The sequence below is a fragment of the Tupaia chinensis genome, unplaced genomic scaffold (genome assembly GCF_000334495.1).
Source record: "Tupaia chinensis unplaced genomic scaffold, TupChi_1.0 Scaffold000359_1, whole genome shotgun sequence".
Lineage (NCBI taxonomy): Eukaryota > Metazoa > Chordata > Mammalia > Scandentia > Tupaiidae > Tupaia > Tupaia belangeri.
Window position 1 is genome coordinate 3,456,995 of NW_006159855.1, and position 19,700 is coordinate 3,476,694.

General features: G+C 43.4%; 1 protein-coding gene across 1 annotated transcript; it reads right to left on the reverse strand.

Annotated features, from left to right (window-relative positions):
- Positions 1-4,270: 4,270 nt before the first annotated feature.
- BNC1 (basonuclin zinc finger protein 1) lies at positions 4,271-19,609 on the reverse strand. Its single transcript, XM_006152857.2, has 4 exons — positions 19,355-19,609; positions 17,844-18,079; positions 13,356-15,220; positions 4,271-6,434 (listed from the first exon to the last, which is right to left on the reverse strand). Exons 1-4 carry the CDS (start codon positions 19,515-19,517, stop codon positions 5,750-5,752), a joined length of 2,949 nt encoding a protein of 982 aa, XP_006152919.1. The 5' UTR covers positions 19,518-19,609; the 3' UTR covers positions 4,271-5,749.
- Positions 19,610-19,700: the final 91 nt, after the last annotated feature.

Sequence of the window (19,700 nt, forward strand, 5' to 3'; positions counted from 1 at the left end):
TTACCTGGATCCATTGGCTTGAAAATCTCACTGGACACGTGTCCATGCGTGCCTAAAATCCTGAGAAAAGAATGGAGGAGAGGGACCAGCAGATGGCATAGCAGATACGTTGCTGGACTCCCACATGGCCAACCACGATTCGAGTTCTGGACCCAGTGACTTCGAACTCACACTGGGCACATGGGCGTGCATGTCCAAGATCCTGGGGGGAGAAGGGAAGAGAAGGGATTGTGGAGTGGCCACCTGCCCTGTGGAGGATGTTTTTCTGCTTTCTGTCTCTGGTGAGCACACACACCCTATAGGAAAAATCTAAATGAAAAAAAATGGAGGAGAAGGGATTGTGGCATGGCTATCCCCCCTGGGGGGGATTTTGCACCTTCCCTCTCTTTCTCTGTCTCACCAGTACATATATATGTCCTGCAGAAAAAAAATTACAATAAAATAGTTAAAATAGTCAATCTGATGTTATAAAAATTTTATCTCAAAGTGAAGGTAGTAAAAAAAAAAAAAAGAAAAAGGCAGCAGTGGCCTGTAAACTTCCCTAACAGGTGGATTTCAAGAAATCAGGTAAGGTGTCAGCAGGTGGCATAGTGGTGGTTAAGTTTCTTAACTTTTACATGCCTGACTGTGGTTCGAATCCCAGACCTGGTAACTTGAAAAACCATTGGGCACATGTGCATGTATGCCCAAAATCTTGGGAGAAGAATGAAGAAGGGATTACAGTGTGGCCATCCCACTTGAGGAGGGGGTGATTTCTCACTTTCTCTCTCACTGTTTCTCTTTTTCTCTGATGAATGCACACAACCTTTAAAAAAATAAATAAGGTAAAATCAGAAATGGATTAGCTCACTCAGAAAAAGACACTCTAAAATAGACAATGTGCCATATTTGTGCCCCCTTGGTCTTAGACTCTTGCTTAGGTAAATAAATGTTTTTTCAGACCTTGATGGGACACGTAGATACGATCAGAGCCCTGTAAGGGCAAAGATGCTAGTTTTCATCTGTCACTTGAAATCCTGTTGATTCAAAAGTTTGTCCCCAGAATCTGAGAGGCCTTCTTAGTTTATAGCCTGGGAAAGAGCGATTCTGAGGACAATTTTCTTCAAGTGTGGGATGGATGCTCAGGGGCATTTAATTTGAATATAAACAGAACAATGATACACCACCAGGCTAGCAATTTAGGGACATGCAACAATTAACTATTGAGTTACATTTAAGTAGCTACATGTCTGAGAGGGGAGACTGAGTGCCCAACTCTAAGAAGAAAAGGTCACAGCAGCGCCTGATACCATGTCCTGTCATTTGCAAAGGGATCTAGCAGGGTGGGTTGCTATCAAGAAAGTAGAAAATAAGGGGATCAGCAGGTGGCGTGGTGGTTAAGGTGCTGGACACTCCCACATGGCCGACTGCAGTTTGAATATCGGACCTGGTGGCTTGCTTTCTCACTTTCCCGCTCTTTCTCTCTGTGTATCTTTCTGGTCAAATTAAAATAAATTAATGACTAAATATTTATTTTTAAAAAAAGTAGAAAATAAAATAAATTTCTCTTTTGGAACTTCATCATCTGTAATTTTAAAAATTTCTTTGGTTTAGTATCTGCCTCCTTCACTGGACTCTAAATTCCACAAGGGCAGGGACCACATGTACCATCATTTGGTCAGCGGCGCTTGGCACACAGTAGGTGAAGTCTTAGAATAGCTCTGCTGAGAGGCTAGCAGGTGGCATGGTGGATAAGGCGCTGGACTCCCACACGGCTAACCTTGGTTTAAACCCTCTACCTGGTGGCTCGCTTTCCCACTTTCTCAGTCTCTCACTGGTGAGCTCTACAGCAAATGAAAAAATAACAATAAATAATTCTTAAAAAAAGACAAGACTCTCTGTTGATTGACAACTGGAGGCCCCAAGTAAAGCCCCGTGGTGAGTGGGTGGGTGGCTGTGCTAGCAATTTGAGATTAGGACAAGCTGAGTGAAAGATGCTATAGATTACTTCCGTGATACCCAGTGGGTATATTTAAAAAAAATTTTTTTAACTTGACACATGTGTTCACCAGAGAGGGAAAGTGAGAAAGCAAGCCTGTCAGGTCCAGGACTTTAACTGTGGTTGGCCACCTTTGAGAGTCCAGCACCTTAACCACCACGCCACCTTCTGTCCCCTCCAGTGGGCATCTCTGAATTGAGAGTGCAGCTCTGGGGTCTGGATGGAGGCACGGCAGCCATGCAATGCTCTGCGCAGCTGACATGTGAGAAGGTTCTGGGTTCACATCCAGACTTCCCGAACATGCCAGGTCTGCCTGTGCCCATGATCCAGGGCTGGCTGGAGCTGGGGTGAACACAGTGTGAAGACCCTGATGGGGGTACCTGTCTCTCTCTCTCTCACTCATGGGAGAAATAAAACAATGAGAGAGAGAGAGAGAGAGAGAGAGAGAAACAAGAAGAGAGAGAGAGAGAGAGAGAGAGAGAGAGAGAGAGAGAGCAGCTATAGGGTGCTCCTGTTGGAAGTACAGACCCAGGAGGCCCGAGCCTATAGACAGCGGTGGAAATCATGCGAACGAATGATACAACCCTGGAGAATGCATGAATGTAAGGAGAGCAAAAGCAAAAGCTCAAGGGCAGGACCAGATGACACCAGAGAACCACCAGGAAGTCTCCAGCAACCTTGGTAGGGGTGGAGCCCTTCTTAGGGTAAGGGAAGAAACGAGAGCGCAGAGCTTGGAGAAGAGGCAGAACCTATGAAGGACCTTGGCCGTGGAAAGAGGAGGAGAAAACAACACTAGAAGGGAGGAGGTCCAGAGGCTACTTTTTCCTTTCTTTTCTCCATCCACACGAGAGAGGTTTGTGAATGTTACCGGCTAGAGAGATGAAACTGATGGAAAGGATGAGATTGGTAATGAACAGGAGAGGAGAAAAGCGGAAGAGCAGCACTCAGAGGCACTGGAAGGGTAACGGGAGGGCATCAACCTTCAGAAAGAATAGGAATACTTCTTAAAAAATATGTTTTAAAATAATTGTTTATTATTATGATTAAATCTGCTACCGGGCATGTGCAGTCACCAGAGAGAAACAGAAAGTGAGAAAGCAAGCCACCTGGTCTGAGACTTGAACCTTGTTTGGCCAAGTGGCAGTCTAGCACCTCAATCACTATGCCACCTGCTGGTCCCAGAACACTTCTTTGAGCCAGAAATAAGTGCAGGTTTATAACTCCTTTAACAGGACACAGGGACTTTAAAAAGGTGAGATGTGGCCAAAGACTCCAACTCCTGTGCTAAGTCCGTTGCTACACTTCCAGGGAGGCACCCTTCCCACCCGCTGCTCAAAGCTAGTAACAGCAAGGCAGGGGTACCTTCCTAGTGAATCCATTCTCAGATGTGGGACTGCTCTGATGGTCAGCTCAACCGCTCGCCAGTGGTCTTGCTGGTCCTCCCTCAAGCAGCACTTTGTTCTTGGAGACCTTCACCCAGACTCCCCCCATCTCCTTCCCTGGAGGTCAGACCTGCATGCTGCAATCCCTTCTTCTCTCAGAGTTTTGGGCACACATAGTCAGCCATGTGGGATCCAGCTGTCTTACACCACGCCACTGGCCGGGCCAAGAGGTTTGGAGCTGGGACTCTACATGATCTGATGTACATCTCAGAAGGACCATTTTGATGTAAGATGGCCATTAAGATGTAAGAATGGAAGGAACGGGCCAGTTGGGAGGCTACTGCAGTCATCCAGAAAAGAGATGAGATAGCTGGCTTGGGCTGGCTTGGAGTAGAATGGGAACAGTACAGATGCTGGTAGAGGAGTAGGTTTCCCTCTGATGACTTTTCTCCAGTGAAATAAGAAGCAACAGATCAGTTGAGAGAGGGCCCTGTCTAGGGAGGTGGGATCATGCTTTTATCTATATATTGGATAGGAAAAGAAAGTGAGGAAACTAAAAGATAAATTATGGAAATTAAAGTTCTTGAAAACTTCACCTACATAAGAGGTGGGTTAAATCTTTAATTGCTTTCTATCTTTGACAGCATCTTATTTAAAAAAGAATTTGTATTTGTCTTTGGAAAAAGATCTGTACCCAGCTCCTCTTCCGAATGAGATATCCATTTCTGTTTGAATTCATAATTGTCTGCAATTCCTGTTTTGATCCTAGTCCACTAGGCCTCCCACAGGGTTTCAACATAGCATATCTGTGTGCACACACGAGCCCATGCATCATACAAAAGGCAGTCCACATGACAAAACTGTATTTACAAATGTTTGTCTTTTTAAACAAAGTGTGCTATGTATTTTTATTAAATCATAGAAAATATTTGCATACAAATTTTTTTTTTTTTTTACTTTGGGGAAATTGGAAAATTAAACAGCTGGGTAGCTAAATAGTTGAAGGATACATCTTCTTTTAAGCAGAGACAAGTTTTATATTGTCATATTTATTTTTTAAAAAGTTGAAATAATCTCTAACAGGTTGTTGGTTTTTCGCTTTTAGGCCAGAGGAACAGTATCTCTTATAACCCTTAAATCAACCATGAGTTTAAAAGACAGTGAAACAGTGAACCTGAACTCTGAATACAAAAATCAACTTCTTTTAACTTACACAGGTGCTTAGAATACTGTAAATGTCAAATTTCAGGAGATGGCCTCATTCCCTAAGGTTGATTAAGCCTCAATGTCAACAGTGTGAAATGTATTTCAAAATAAGTTAAATATTAAGACATACAGTATGGCAATAACGTCCTACTTTCCTTCTGCCAAGTAAATTGCAAAGTTCATCCTAATCTTACACATTTATAAAAGGCTGAAGACCGAGGGATCCAGTGACATTGAAAATACACAGCCATCAGAACCATGTTCTCTAATCGCTTTAGTGGAATATATACAAATGGTCCTGCCAGGATCCTGCGTGCATTCATTTCACCGGGGGTCGATATGATCAGACTCCAAAGTCCACTAAATGAAAATGGGCAGCAGTTTTGAAGCTTAGATTGTCGTTTGTTCTGCTTCCAAGCAGAGATCCAGAGGTGACAGTATGACATGTCTGCACTCATACCAAACACTCATATAACAAACACAAATTAAATATTATCAAAATCACTTTAAATTAAATTGAAGACGACTATTTTTAAGTGCATGAAATACTCCCCCTCGCTTTTTGAACAAGTGTTACAGAATGAACAAGGAACATGTTGGAGGCCAACCCACTTCCTCTGAGAAGTCCCTGGGGTAACATATGAGACCTTTAGGGGAGGGAGGGAAACAATTCTCCACTCCAATGAAGCGGTGGTCTCGAAAAGTCATTTTCTCAAACTCAAGTCTGGAGTTCAGACTCATTAGAGAAAGAACTGAAAACGTGATCTTTGGGACTGGCATCTTGCCCATGGCGACAGTCTTCTCCTCCAAGACCCTTAACACTGCAAGCTTCACTAGAAGCTGCCTCTGAATCCTGTGCTCCCTTTGTCGATCTGCAGACCTGGAGCTCTCCCAGGGAACGTGTAAACAAATCTGGAAAAAAACCCTGCATTTCTGCAAGTTTTCCTTATGTCAGTGAAAAACCTCTTGGGCTAAGAAAATTAATAATGGGAAAGGCTGCCCCAGTGTTAACTTCCTGCAAGGTTCATCTTTTGCTCATCCTGCTGCAGAAAACTGAGAAGTCACAACAAACACTTTTTGCTTGGCTTGCTGCACAAATGGTATGAAATAGTCAGAAACGTTTCTTTGGACTACCTTATTCCTGAACAAGGACAAATCAGAGCATATCTGGTCTGCCACTGTGTTACTGGAGATGACTTGGAGAGGAGGCCAGGCTTTTGTGCAGGTTGGGATTCTGGCTGTGTCTGTTTCGGCTGCGAACGGATGAAAACATGGTATTGCAGCCTGGCACTTTGCACTTGTGGAGCTGACGAAGGTGCACCGTCTTGTAGTGGGCCCTAAAAGTCCCTTTGTTACTGTATGTCTTTTGGCAGAGGTGACAGGTTATAGGCAACCCAGAAGGCAGGCTGGCAAGGCTCTGGTCGGTCTTCTCCATCAGAACGCAGATAGGGTACTCATTCTCCCCCGGGACAAGGCCTGGCCCTTCACAGTTTCCATCGCTGTCCTCCATTAGCACAGTCCCTTCTTCGCTTACCCCATCAGAGTCCCAAGAAGAATGGTTGCTGCTCTCGGACTTCATGCTCGAGGTAGTGCTCAGATCCAGGATGGTGCCCTCGCTGGGTGGGCCAGAATGGTAGCTCTCCAGGCTGGTACTGTGGACCGGGGTGATTGGGTAAACCAGACTGCCCATTCGACTTGTGCCCTTGAAGATGACAGATGTCTGGGAGGCTTGCTGGGTGAAAGCCACATCCTGATACGCCTCCTTAGCCACATCTTTCAGAAGGTAGGCTGCACGGAAATGGTCTTCACCACCCTCCAGGGCTTCTTGGCTCAGTGCTTTTTGGTGGAGGCTTAGGTTTGAACTGTGTCTACGAGAGTGAAAAGAGGGTTAGCGTGGGTTGGGGTGTTACTTTAGAAAAACTCGTCATTTTGAGTGGAGAGATACGATAGATACCAGGGAAAAAACTTGCGGCATGGGAGAAGTGATGGTAAGGGGAGAGGCCTCCATCAGACCTTCAGTGTATTTAGTGGGCGCTGCCCACTGTCACTTGCTGCTTGTCAGAAGTTAGTGTTTGCCAGGAGAGCCAACAGTCTGGAAACTGGGAATATGCAGTTAGTTCTCTTCAATTCCCACCTTCCTGTACCTCATCTACAGAGAATGGTTAGACTATATCGTTTAGGCCAGTTGAACTGAGACATTGGAACCAGAAGATTCCATAGGAAAACTGGTCACAAATTATAAGGAACTAAGTAGAGGACTTTATTTCACAAAATGAAGAAATATTATCTTCTACAGCTGTCCTGTCCAATTTGATAGCCACAGCCACTGCAATGGCTATTGAGCACCTGAAATGTGGCCAGTGTTCTGTATTAAAATGATATTGTGGATATATTAAATAAAATGTTACTAAAATTTGGAACCAGTAATGGTTATGTCACCTAGATGCCCACGTAGTTGACCATGGTTTGAGTCCCGGACCTGGAGGTTTAAAACTCAACTGCGGTTCGAGTCCCGGACCTGGTAGCTTAAACTCATGCCGGGTGCGTGTGTGTGCGTGCCCAAGATCCCAAGAGGAGAATGGAGGAGAAGGGATTGCGGCATGGCCATCCCCCTTGGGGGGTGATTTCTCGCTTTCTGTCTCTCTGTCTCTCTCTGTCTTCCTGGTGAGCGCAAGCACCCTATTGCTAAAACCTCTCAAAAACAAAAAAACACTCATGCTGGGTGCATGTGCGTACGTGACCAAAATCCCAAAAGGAGAATAGAGGGGGAATTGCAGCACTGCAATCCGCCTTGGGAAGTGATTTTTTCACTTTCCGTCTCTTTATGTCTCTCAGCTGAGCACACATGCCCTCTAGCAAAAATCTCTCTTTTACAAAAAGTTATTAAAACTTACTTCACCTGTTTATATTTGCCTTTTTAATGTGGGTATTAAAATACTTAAAATTTCCCATGTAGCTTACATCATATTTCTTTTCTTTTTTTCTTTCTTTTTTTAGAGGTTTTGACATTAGGGTGCATGCGCTTGCTGGAGAGAGAGAGAGACAGAGGCAGTGAGAAGGAAAGTGAGAAATCACCCCCCGGAAGGGATGGTCACATCGTAATCCTTACTCCTCTAGAGATCTAGAGCATGCATGCACATGTACATGCACCCAGTATGATTCTGAAGCTACCTGGTTGGGAATTTGAACTACAGTCGGCCATGTAGGAGTCCAGCAACGTAACCGCTCTGCCATCTGCTGGCCCCTCACATCTTATTTCTATTGGATAGTGCTGGTCTGGAGCATATACTTCACCCAGAAGTTTTATAGGGATGAGTGAAAATCTAACTGGCTAGCAACTGTGTGTGTGTGTGTGTAGTTCGTATTTGCAGTGTTTCCCAATATACCAGACAGAAGTTTTGCAAATGCAGCAGTGTAAGCATACCACCCATCTTCTACCTGATGATTACTCCTGAAGGACAGATAATGAGTATCCATTATGACACATGCTTTTTACTCATATGCTATCATTTGGATGCAACTTGTAAATCAATGTTCTTGCTCAGAGATGCCATGCTAACTTCTGCTAAGCAAAAACAGCCCTCACCAAGGGGGTACAGTCTTAACGGTGACAGGAGAATAATTCCAAACAGAGAAAACACGTCCTCCAATACAGATCAGAATGTATATTAGGGTCAAGTTTGGGAAAATACCCTCCCCCAAAAAACTAACATTTGAATTTTGCCTTCTAAGCCTCTAAAGCTATTGTGTGGTGTGGAGGTTAAGGTGGTGGATCCCACATGGGCAACTGTGCAGTCTGAGTCCCAGCCCGGTGGTTTGAAAAATCACTGTGTGTGTGTGTGTGTGTGTGTGTGTGTGTGTGTGTGCATGCCCAAAATCCCGAGGAGAATGGAAAAGAAGGGATTGTGATGTAGCCATCACCCTGGGGGATGATTTCTCACTTTCTCTTTGTCTCTATGTCTCACTCTGGCAAGCACATGTATCCTAGCAAACTAAACAACAGCAACAACGACAAATCCCCACAACAACACAAGTACTTGAATGTATGTATGAGGGAGTTTAATCACGTATATTCTATAAGATCTATAAAATGTACTTAATGTCTCTCGTCTACCCTTCCACACTTTTTTCCTGAACATAATCAGAAGTATACTCCGAGATCACCCACTTTGCAAGCAGCTCTTCTCAACTGCAACTTTCCCCCGGGATTAGGTCAGCATTCTAGGCTGAAGGGACTGGTATGTGTCGGCCGAAAACCAGACACTGGATTGACAGGTCCCAGTATATATGAGTAGTTAAAAACAAAGTCAGATACACACATTTACTAGACCCTCATACAGAAGACCCATCCCTACTGTACAAAAAGAAAAGGAAACCTGGGGCCTCATGCCTAACTGCCGAGTTTCCCATGAGATAACATGCAGGCTCTTTTCCCCATTCTGAAGCCTCAAAGGGCTAGGTGCTTTTTGCAAGAGGCCACAATGCTTACAACAACTACAACTGTAAAAGCCCTCAGGATCATGTGCCAGGCTTTCTGCTTCCAGGACTTCGCTAATTCTGAGTCTTCTGCCCATTTCTGCTTCTCTTCCCTTCAACCAATCTCCCCTCCAACTCTCCCCCTCTGCTCTAGTTTGATTAGTTGAGACCAGTGCTTCTCAAATTGTGGCTTGAGTAGCCCTAACGGTCCCTTTAAAGGGTTCGTGAAGTTAAAATTTCGTACCAATACTAAGGCATCGTTTACCTTTTTCACTCTCATTCTCTCACTAGTGTACAGTGGAGCTTTTCAGAGGCTACATGATGTGATATTCTAACAAACTGAATGCAGGGGCAGCTATGAGAATCCAGCTGTTTTCCACTAAGCCAGACATTAAAAAATCTGCAAAAATGTAAAAAAAAAAAAAAAGCCACTCATTTCACTACATTTTTGTTTTGTAAAATTATTTTTCATGAACCTATGTTAACATAGTATGTGCATTATTATTTAAAAGTTTTTTTGAATTATTATTATAAATTTTTTCTAATTTTTTTATAGGGCACATGCACTTACCAGAGAGAGAGAGAGAGAGAGAGAGAGAGAGAGTCAGAAAGTAAGACACCAGGTCTGGGACTCAGTGCCTTAACCACCATGTGACCTGCTAGTCCGTGCTTATTATTCTTTTTATTTATTTATTTATTTATTTAAAGTTTTTGCCACAGGGTGTGTGCTCTTGCTGGAGACAATGAGAGGGAAAGTGAGAAACCATTCCCAGGGTGGATGGTCATGCTGCAATCCCTTCACTATTTTCATCTTGGGATTTTGGACATGTACGCACATGCGCTCAGTATGATTTTCAAACAGCTGGGTCCGAGACTGAAACCGTGGTCGGCCATGTGGGAGTCATGCACCTTAACCTCCATGCCACCTGCTAGTCTGGGCTTAAGTGACATAATAATTTTTTTTTTAGTCCTCATTTCTGATATGGTTAATACTGATAGCTATAACCCAAACAGAGAAAAACTCCTGGAAGTCCTTAGGTTTTAAGTATATGTAAAAAGGTTGTGAGACCAACACATCTGAAAGCCACTGGTTAAGACATACCCCTTCTTCCAAGAAAGCCTTTGCCTAACTTCTTTAGGGGTCTGGTTAGGCACCCTCCTACATTTCTCGGACTGTAGCAGTCATTACATTAGCTATAATCACCTGTTTCCTGCTTTCTCTCCCCCCCACTACAGGGATTATGTCACATAGCATCTAATACAGAGGGCTCTTTCTTTCTTTCTTTTTTTTTTTTTTTATTTGAGAGGTTTTGCTATGGGGTGCATGTGCTCGCTGGGGAGACAGAGACAGAAAGTGAGAAATCATCCTTCCCCTCGGAATAGCCACGCTGCAATCCCATCTCCTCTAGTCTCCTATCAGGATTTTAGGTATGCACACCCATGTGCCTGCCATGAGTTTTAAGCCTCTGGATCCAGGACTCAAACCACCGTTGACCGCAAGGGAGTCAGTGCCTTAACCACTATGCCTGCTGGCCCTCAGAGGGTTCTTAATGAATACTCACTGGCTAAGTGAGCATCCAGGGTGCCATCTTAGACCTCTTCTGATGTGTCCTAGCAACTGCTGTTGACAGCAATGACTCAAAGAGGGGAAATGAACTGCCCTTACGGCAATGTGGCTCTCACCTCTGACTCAGAGAAAGCGTGGTGGACCTGGGCCTACCCACAAAACCCTATTTAAAATGGTGCTGTTTTAGGGCCAGAGGTGGCATGCTGGTTAAGGCACTGGACTCCCATGTGGCTGACCATGGTTTGAGTCCCGGAATCAGTGGCTTGAAAATCATGCCGGGCATGTGTATGCATGCCCAAAATGCCAAGAGGAGAAGGGAGGAGAAGGGATTGAGGCATGGCCATCCCTGCGGGGAGTGATTTCTCACTTTCCCTCTCACTGCCTCTCTCTGGAGAGCATACTCGCCCTATGGCAAAACAAAACAAAACAAACAAACAAACAAAAACACCTTAAAAATGCTGTCTTAATCATAGATTTGATGGGATTCTAGGTTTTAGACTACTAGAATTAGTAGTTTAATTTAGAATATACATATATGTTCCTGTGGTGGTAGTCAAATAGGTCAGAACAGAAGAAAATATTAAATATGGGAAGAAATAAATGTAAAATTGAAGACTACCTTGAATCCAATATGCTTTTTAATTTGGTAGATACCATAGGTTAAAATGATATCGTAAATATCAAGAATAATCTGACCAATAGAACTATGCCTTCTTCGAAACAACGGCTTATTCATGAACAAATATTCCTCCCCTTGGAGGGCAAAGGAGAAGGACTGGTTCACTAATTAGGGTACCCTGGTAGTTTAGTTAAACATCCTAGCAACAGAAACAGGAATTTTACCTAATATCTCCTGTGTGCTATCCTCTTGCTAAAGACAATGAATGTGTTCTTATGAATCCTGTCTAGGAATGTGTGTGGGAGTCTGTATATTTGCACCTTCTTAACAAATTAGGCATGACAATTTGGATTCAGTTAGTGGTGTTGAGCTGCTTCAAGTAAAGCCTGTTTCAGCAAATGTAGCATTTTAATTTCTTGTGAACTGCTTAGCATTTTTCATACTGCATTTCCACAGAGAGGTGATCCTTTCTTTGAGTCTCCCAGGTTCATCTTTTGGTGTATTTTTTCTTCCTTTTATAGGCTGGGGAGGAGGGAGACCTGGAGAGAGTAATTACGTGACACAAGTTCATGAAGAAAAGCACAAGCAGGTTGTGAAAGCCAGCGCTGTGTCCCCAGAACGACGAGATACACTCCATGGATGGGCATTTTGTAAACAGTATGTGTGGGTATATGAAAACCCAGAATCTTTGAGCACACATCATAGTCCGTGAAACAACTTGCCAATCACCTTAGAATCAGAAAAAAATGTTTCAATTGATGGACTTTACCTTACAAAATGAAAATCAACAAGTTTTAAGAAAAAGCTCCCTCCTTCTACCTCTTTAAATAGCTGTTTTTTACCCAAGTTGCTGATGTGAGAACTAGTTAATGACTCCTTATCCCACAGCCTTGGAGGGTAGATATATTTGTTTGTTTCTCTCTCTCTCTCTCTCTCTCTCTTTTTTTTTTTTTAAGAGATTTTTGCTATTAGGACATGTGCACTCCAGAGACAAGAGAAAGTGAGAAATCACCCCCTATGGGTGATGGGCACGCCACAATCCCTTCTTCCCTATTGAGCTCTTGGATTTTGGGCATGCCCAGTGTGAGTTTCAAGGCACCAGGTCCGGGACTCAAACTATGGTCAACCATGTGAGACTCTAGCACCTTAACCACTATGCCACCTGCTGGTCCTAGATGTTTTTGAATTCAGAATTTATCAGATATCACAAGGCAGAATGATGTATATACTGAAATATTACGTTAATATCCTATAATAAACCCATTAATATTTCTGTACTGAGTATACCTAAAATATGCACATTTAAAAAGTTTGAAAAACTACAATAGCCTCACATCATTTCAGGTCAAGTTTTACAGCCACATTATTAGTTTTTTTTTAATTTTTAAAATTTTTACCAGAGTGCATGTGTGCTTGAGAGAGAGAGAGAAAGAGAGAAAGCACCCTCTATGGGGAATGGCCCCACCACAATTTGTTCTTCATTTCTCCTTCCTTTTGGGATTTTGGACATGCACGTTATGCTCCCAATGTGTTTTTCAAGCCACTGGGTCTGGGACTGGGATCACGCAGTCAACATGAGGAATCCAGTCTCCTGAACCACCATGTCACTAGCTTGACCAGAATTTAGATTTTTTAAAATAGAAAACTCATTTATGTGAAAATATGAAAATTCACAGAACAGAGTTTCTCAAACTGTGGCCCCCAGAACAGCAACATCATCATCACAAGGAAACTCTCAGGCCTCAACTCCAGGCCTACTGCAGTAGAAATTGGTAAGTCGGGCTCAGAAGTGTTTGTAAGAGTGTGTGTGTGTGTGTGTGTGTGTACATACTAATCAAAGAAATGGAGAGAGAGAAGAAAGATAGACTTTGATAAGGTCTCACTTTGTTGAGATCCACCTGCTCCAGCCTCCCAGTTGGCTGGGATCACAGGTGGACTCTACCACACCCATCTGTTTTAGGTTGGTTTAGGAACCAACTAGGCTTCCCAAGTGGCCCTAGATTCAGGCAATGGTGCCCAACTGCTTGTGCTACTGCACCTGGATCAGGAGTTGCAACCACGCTCCAGGTGCATGTTGAAGTTTAAGAACCCCTATCTTAAAAAAGTGACTGCCAACAGATGCCTTACCTGTCTCTGCTCCTGCGGGAAGGAAAGGTGGCATCACAGCCGTCGACTGTGCACGTGTGCATTTCTTTGACGTGTATATTCTTGTGATGCATTTTCACACTGCAAGCATTTTTAAAGGTCTTATGGCAGATGTCACACTGGAAGCGATTCTCTTCCTTCTGCTTTGCCAATGCCTGCTGACCCACGTGCTCCAGTTCTTTAGACTCTTCAAGACCAGGAAAAGCCATTCCCCTGTGGGACAAAGCACCGAAGAGTCCCCCAGCCAGCAAGCGCTGCTGCAGTTCCATGTAGTCAGGAAAAGGAACTCGGGGCTCCATCCCAGGTGTGAAGTGATGCTCACGGCCACCACCCTCCACTTCCCTTGATGCCATGGTCAAAGCTAGTTTCTGCTCAGTGTTCCTATCTGAGTTGTGTGTGGTCTGCTCAGGGGTTTGGCTGATGGTGCCACTGGACTCCAACACTGATTCAAGATGGCAGGGCCTCTGTCCTTCTGGGAGAGGGATCCCTAAGTTTCCTGACTGCATGTGCTGCTCCCCAGACACTCTGTCTGACTGAGGACTGCAGGCCTCCAGTTCATCTTCACTGACCACTTGCAGGGGCGTGTCTTCATCTGAGCTGAGGATCTGCCTCTTCTCATTCACTATTTCCACAGTTTCCTTCTCTATTTTGATAGGCATGCTGGACTTCCGGGATTTTTTCTTGGGAAGGGCATCAAATGGCATTTCATTTGAAACCAGCTGTTCTGGGATTGAAGACGACAATGAAGGGAGAGAAGGCAGCATCCCGGGTGTGTTTGCCAGCTCGGCAGGAGTGGCTGGACTGCGGTAGAAAGGGAGTACTGGTTGAACTGTCTTTAGGTTGGGAAAGAGCACGCCATTTTGCCCAATGCTTGGGAAGGCTGGTTGGCCTTTGGAATCCTCCCCTGAACCAGTATAGGTGGAGAGAGGCCTACAGTCTGGAGACGTCACTGTGAAACCTGGGCGCTTGTAGTTCTCAGAGCTGGCCAGGTTCAGACTGTTCCTGAGATCTTTGTCCCGGTTATTTCTGTTCATTGGCATGTGCAGCCGAGGGTTGGGGTTGGCGCTGTGGCGGTTCCGGCTCCTCAGGGAACTGAACACCATGTTACACCCTTCAATGGTGCACTTATGCTTGATCTTCAGATGGACGGCGTTGTAGTGGATCTTGAGGGTACCTTTGTCATAGAAGGTCTTCTCGCACGCAGTGCAGAACACCCGGCCTTTCTTGGTGCTGAGGCTGTTCCTCTCTGGCTTCACTTTGACCTCAGGGGATAACTGCGTCCTTTCCAGCTTAGCAACAAGGTTGTATGAACTGGAGTCACTCAAATGGGCACCGTCTTCTTTTGTAGTAACAGCATCTGGACAGTTTAAACACTGATCTTTTTCAACCTGAAATGCTGTGGAATTGGAAGTTAAGAAGCTGCTGTCAGGAAAGGGCCTGTGGATTTCCTGTTTGGGTTCCTGACTTTGGTCCTGACCCGGATCCAGCATATATTGTTCAGGCAGTGACCCTATCAGCGCAGGGGGCAGAGGGTTGAAGAACTGGAAAGGCAGCATAAAAGTCATGTTGTTTATGAGGTTCTCAAAGGGGTGTATACTGCTGGGGTTTCCTTTGTCCATGGGAGTGGGGAGGCTGGAGCCCCTGTGGCTGCAGCTCTCAATGAACGCCCTGATGTCCACGTTTGCTGTGGAAGGTGGAATGATGATGGGTTGCTCTTCTTTCTCTTGAATTGCCATGAGCTCAACTATGGATTTGGTCTCTCCAAAACGAAGGAACTGCTGCAAGGTAGCCACTTCTTCCTCACTAGTCATGATGCTCCAGTGATCCAACACCTTTCCTGATGCATCCTAAAGACAAACCAGAAAGTAGAAGTATGATCAATGTTCTACTCCCTGTTCTTTTCCCTCAGAAAGTAGCTTCTTGGTCAGGGCCTCCACTAGACTACAGGGCACCTTTGGCGTATCAGAAAAAGACACCTTCTCTGGATGAGTACAGGGCTTGTAGAGTTCAGCCCCAGCTCATCTAACTCTCCCAGGCTGGAAACTTTGTGTAGAACATAAACTGCACAAATGTAAGCAGAGATTCTTCAACTAGTTCCAAAGAGAGAAATAAAATTACATTACTCAAGCCAAAGTCAGGGAAATATGGTGATTATTTTTCACCTATTTCAAACCAATCAGTGTCTTACATTAGGCATAATAATTTTCTCCACTAAAATTAAAATATGTACCATATGAACAGTAGCTTTTTAAAAGAGTGTAGGTGGAGCAGTTAGACCTAGACATAGCTCAAGTGTTCATTTGCTATAAGTTTAATCATCTTCCCCAGCAACTAACATCAGAAAACAAATGAACCCGTATTGATCTATTGCCGGTGTTCACAAAGCAGGGCTGTAATTACACTGGAGTGTTGGAGATCTTTCAAACTCTAGCAAGGCCTAACTTTTCCCAAAACTACAATAAATATTTTATCACAGAACATGTATTTGATGGCCTACTGAGATTTTTCACAGTGCATGTAAGAGTTTTGAAGATGATGAAGAATGTAACATCATAAATTTTTCATGCACTAGAGGTTCAAGGTAATTGATTCCATATTTTTAATCCTAACACTAGAAAGCAAGATTATTAGGATCATTAAATATTGATCTATGTCATAATGTAAGATAATAATGCTACTCTACATAAATGGTTGTTTCTAGCCTGCTGAGGGTCCTGCACTAGAGGTGAGCAAATGTGTTTCCCAGGAAAGATTATGGGCTTTAGAGTTAGAAAGAAGTACATTCAAATTCTGTCACATAAAAGGAGACTTTAAGAAGTTTGTGGAAAATGGAATTCAAGTACGAGTTTTGATGTAAAAAATTTTTGAAATCTGTGCATATTTTTTTCATAATACACATTTTCTATGAACATTTTGAAGATCCCTTTTATTAGTGAAATGACTTTCAGCAAGATTTTGAATGACTCTAAGAATATGAGTTTTCAACTGCAAAATGGGGATAATGTATCTACCTATAAGATTATTGGAAGAAGGTCTATATCAGTAAGCGGTTGTTTTCAGCATTCATTTTTTTTTTTTTAAGAGAGATTTTTACTATAGAGCACGTGCACTCACCCGAAAGACAGAGAGCGACAGAAAGCAAGAAATCACCCCCCTTTCCCCCCTCCGGGGAATAGCCATGCTGGAATCCCTTCTCCTCTCAGGATCTTGGGCATGCGTGCACATGCACCCAGAGCGAGTTTTAAGTGGCTGAGTCTGGGACTTAAACTGCAGTTGACTACATGGGAGTCCAGCAAAGTAACCATTATGTCATCTGGTGGTCCCTTTAGTGTTCATTTTAATGACAAGGTCTACCTGAGTAAGACTGAAGTCTATGCTAGTCTTGAAAATACATTCATTCATTCTTCATTTTCTTGAAATTTTACCAAAATTAGCTAATATTTTCTAGTGTAGTGGCAAGGAAAAAAAATGCTATAGCTGTTTCATATTTCAAAGGAGTGATATCATTCATCTCAGCAAACATGTTAAAACATGTTAAATGTGTTCTTTGCTTGTATAAACACCTTAATGGCCTCTTTGGATCTGATACATGAGGTCTAGACCCACAGCATGAAGGGTCTGAGAAGGTAAGTAAACTGCTCTGCAAAATGAAAAGCAGAGAAGGGATGCAGGGCAGGGAACAATAGAAAGAAAGAGAGAGGGAGAAAGGAAGGAAGGAAGGAAGGAAATTGAGGCCAAAAGAGAACTGGGGCGGGCGGGGGGCACAGAGAACAAGCAAGTACATGAACACAGAAAGATCACAAGAAGACTCTGTCCTCATAGTGCAGTCACTGGGCATTGCATAGAGAAAGCCAGATCCCACATGACCAACGGGGGTTCAAGTCCTGGTCCTCTGGCTTCATGCTGGGTGCATGATGTGCACATGTCGAGGATCCTGACAGGATGGTATGAATTGAAGGAAAAAGATCATGGTGTGACCCATCCCTGTTGAGGGATGTTCTCTCTCTCTCTCTCTCTCTTTTACACTTGCATGAAATTCTAAGTTGTGGCATGAAATTCTAAGTTGTTTGCTGTGTGATTGTGTAATGTAGGTTCCCTTTCACATCCTGCAAACTCTCAATAAAATCTGGTACAGATAGCATCTTGTGTCACTTGGTAATCTGGGGAAAATAAAAGAAAAGGAGACAGCACCCAAGATGAGGCAGTGATTTACTGTGGAAGAGCTGGCTTAGTGAAACCCAAATCAGGACCTACGTAAATTTAGCACATCTTAACGTTTCACAGAGATTTTGAGGAAAGCACTGGACTCCCTCTACAACTTGAGGTAGGGGATTAAGCCATTAGAAACAAACATTAAAGGGAGGGATGACCACCAGCAGTGCAGCATTGGAAGGCAACTAAGTTACATCAGTTACAGGAGCATGGATTTCAGAAGACACGCTCAGAGAACAGGGGCCATGGTCACAGTACCTGCAGCACATATCCACGTATATAATCCTGCAGGGTCCAGTCCAAGGCATGGAGGATCTGGAGAACCTCATCCTGCTTCAACACACTGAAGAGCCGGTCCAGGAGGATTTTCAGGCGAACAGGAATGGCCTGGGTCCCATAGAGCATGAGGCTGCTAATATCAAACACCACATTGGACTGGACAATCTCCACCTGGCTCGTTGGATACACTGGGGGGATCCTCAGCTTACTTAGAGCTGAAAAAAATCAAGACAAAGAGATATTGTTTTTGAAAAGTTCATATTTTAAGAGGAAGGCTGCACAGAAAGTAGGCTAAGGCTGATTCTCAGTGATCTGTTCCAACTCAAAAAAACATAAATACGCAAATGATTAACAACCTTACTGGCCAACAAGCTTCAAGTTATTCAAAGACAGTTCCTAAAATAAACTGAAAGGCTGAGACTTTTCTTTCTCATGATATGCTGAAGGAGTCACAAATAGACAAGGAACAGAAAATGGGAGAAAAACAAAGGTGGTAGGTGTATAATCTAGAGCATAAATAATTATGAAGCTTAGAGTCTGGAGGTGAAGAACCTGGGCTTGGGAATCTAACAGATCTGGGTACGAGCCCTCATCTGCCACTTTCTAGTTTTGGAACTTGATGAGCTACCTGAATCTAAGCTGTCTAACACAAAAGCTACCAGCCACATATGTCTATTTAAGTTTAGACAAAAATAAACTAAAATTAAATAAAATTAGAAATCTGTTCTTCAGTCACATTTCAAGTACAAGCAAGTGACTAGTATAGGGCTGTCACATTCAAGAAAACAACAACAAAACAACCCCAAAATGTTTAGTTAGAGCTGAGTGTAAGTTTTAGATAAACAATGCATGAGATATGCTTATATTAAATATTTATTGGGGCATATAGGCTAAAAAATTATTCACTATTTATCTGAAATTCAAATTTAGCTGAGCATTCTGTATTTTATCTGGTAACCCTAGGCTAGAGGTGACCATATTAGAAAACACAGAACATTTTTTTCTTTCTTTTCTTTTTTTAAAGGATTTTTGCCATTAGATGTGTACTGGAGAGACAGAGAGAAAGAAAGTGAGAAATCACCCCACAGAGGGGATGGCCACACCACAATCCATTCTCTTCTTGAGATTTCAGGCACATACACACATGCACCCAGTGTGTTTTTCAAGTCTTGGGGTTTGGAATTCATACTGTGGAGTTGGCCCTGTAGAATCCAGTGCCTTAATCACCATGCCACCTGCTGGCTCCCAGTGTAGAACATTTCTACCACTGCAAAATGATAGCACCAAAGCACATCTCCATCTTCAGAATGAGCTTAATAAAAAGTTTGCTACATAAAGTTGATAAAATTCAAAGAGCATATAACATAGTTTATTACTGGGCACAACTAGTAACTTACTAGTTAGCTCATTCTTAGATATTAAATTAGTTCCTAAATAACTAAGTTATTTAAAAGGAACACTATAGGCCAGGAGAGAGGGGAAATAGTTACCGTGGGCCACCCATCCGTGTCTGCACTGCTCACACTGACGATGGTTTATTTTCCCGGGTTTGAAACTTTGGCAGCTACAGTTCAGAGTACAGCCGATAGCCTGCAAAAGAAGATAGCATGGTATGCTCAGCAGGTAAGTGAGGTCTGGAACATGACACTGCATTTACAAAACAGTGTCTCCCTCCACTCAGCAGCATCTGTTGAGCAATGTGGGCCCACTCTGTGCCAGGCCCAGAGGTGTACACTGTATCCTGGAAAGAGAAGTAGCTGGCCTAGCACCTAGAGACTGTGAACACATTATGCAGATAGTCTGTGGGCAGGAATGGAATAAAAACATCATGCTTAT

What these genes read in the sequence shown, in the direction of transcription:
- BNC1 (XM_006152857.2), bottom strand. Translation starts at nt 19,517, where the DNA reads ATGCAGTGTCATGTTCCAGACCTCACTTACCTGCTGAGCATACCATGC. An exon ending in TACGTGGATATGTGCTGCAG is followed by an intron (nt 15,221 to 17,843) that starts GTACTGTGACCA and finishes GTTTGTCTTTAG; the next exon opens with GATGCATCAGGAAAGGTGTT. An exon ending in TCCCGCAGGAGCAGAGACAG is followed by an intron (nt 6,435 to 13,355) that starts GTAAGGCATCTG and finishes TCACTCTCGTAG; the next exon opens with ACACAGTTCAAACCTAAGCC.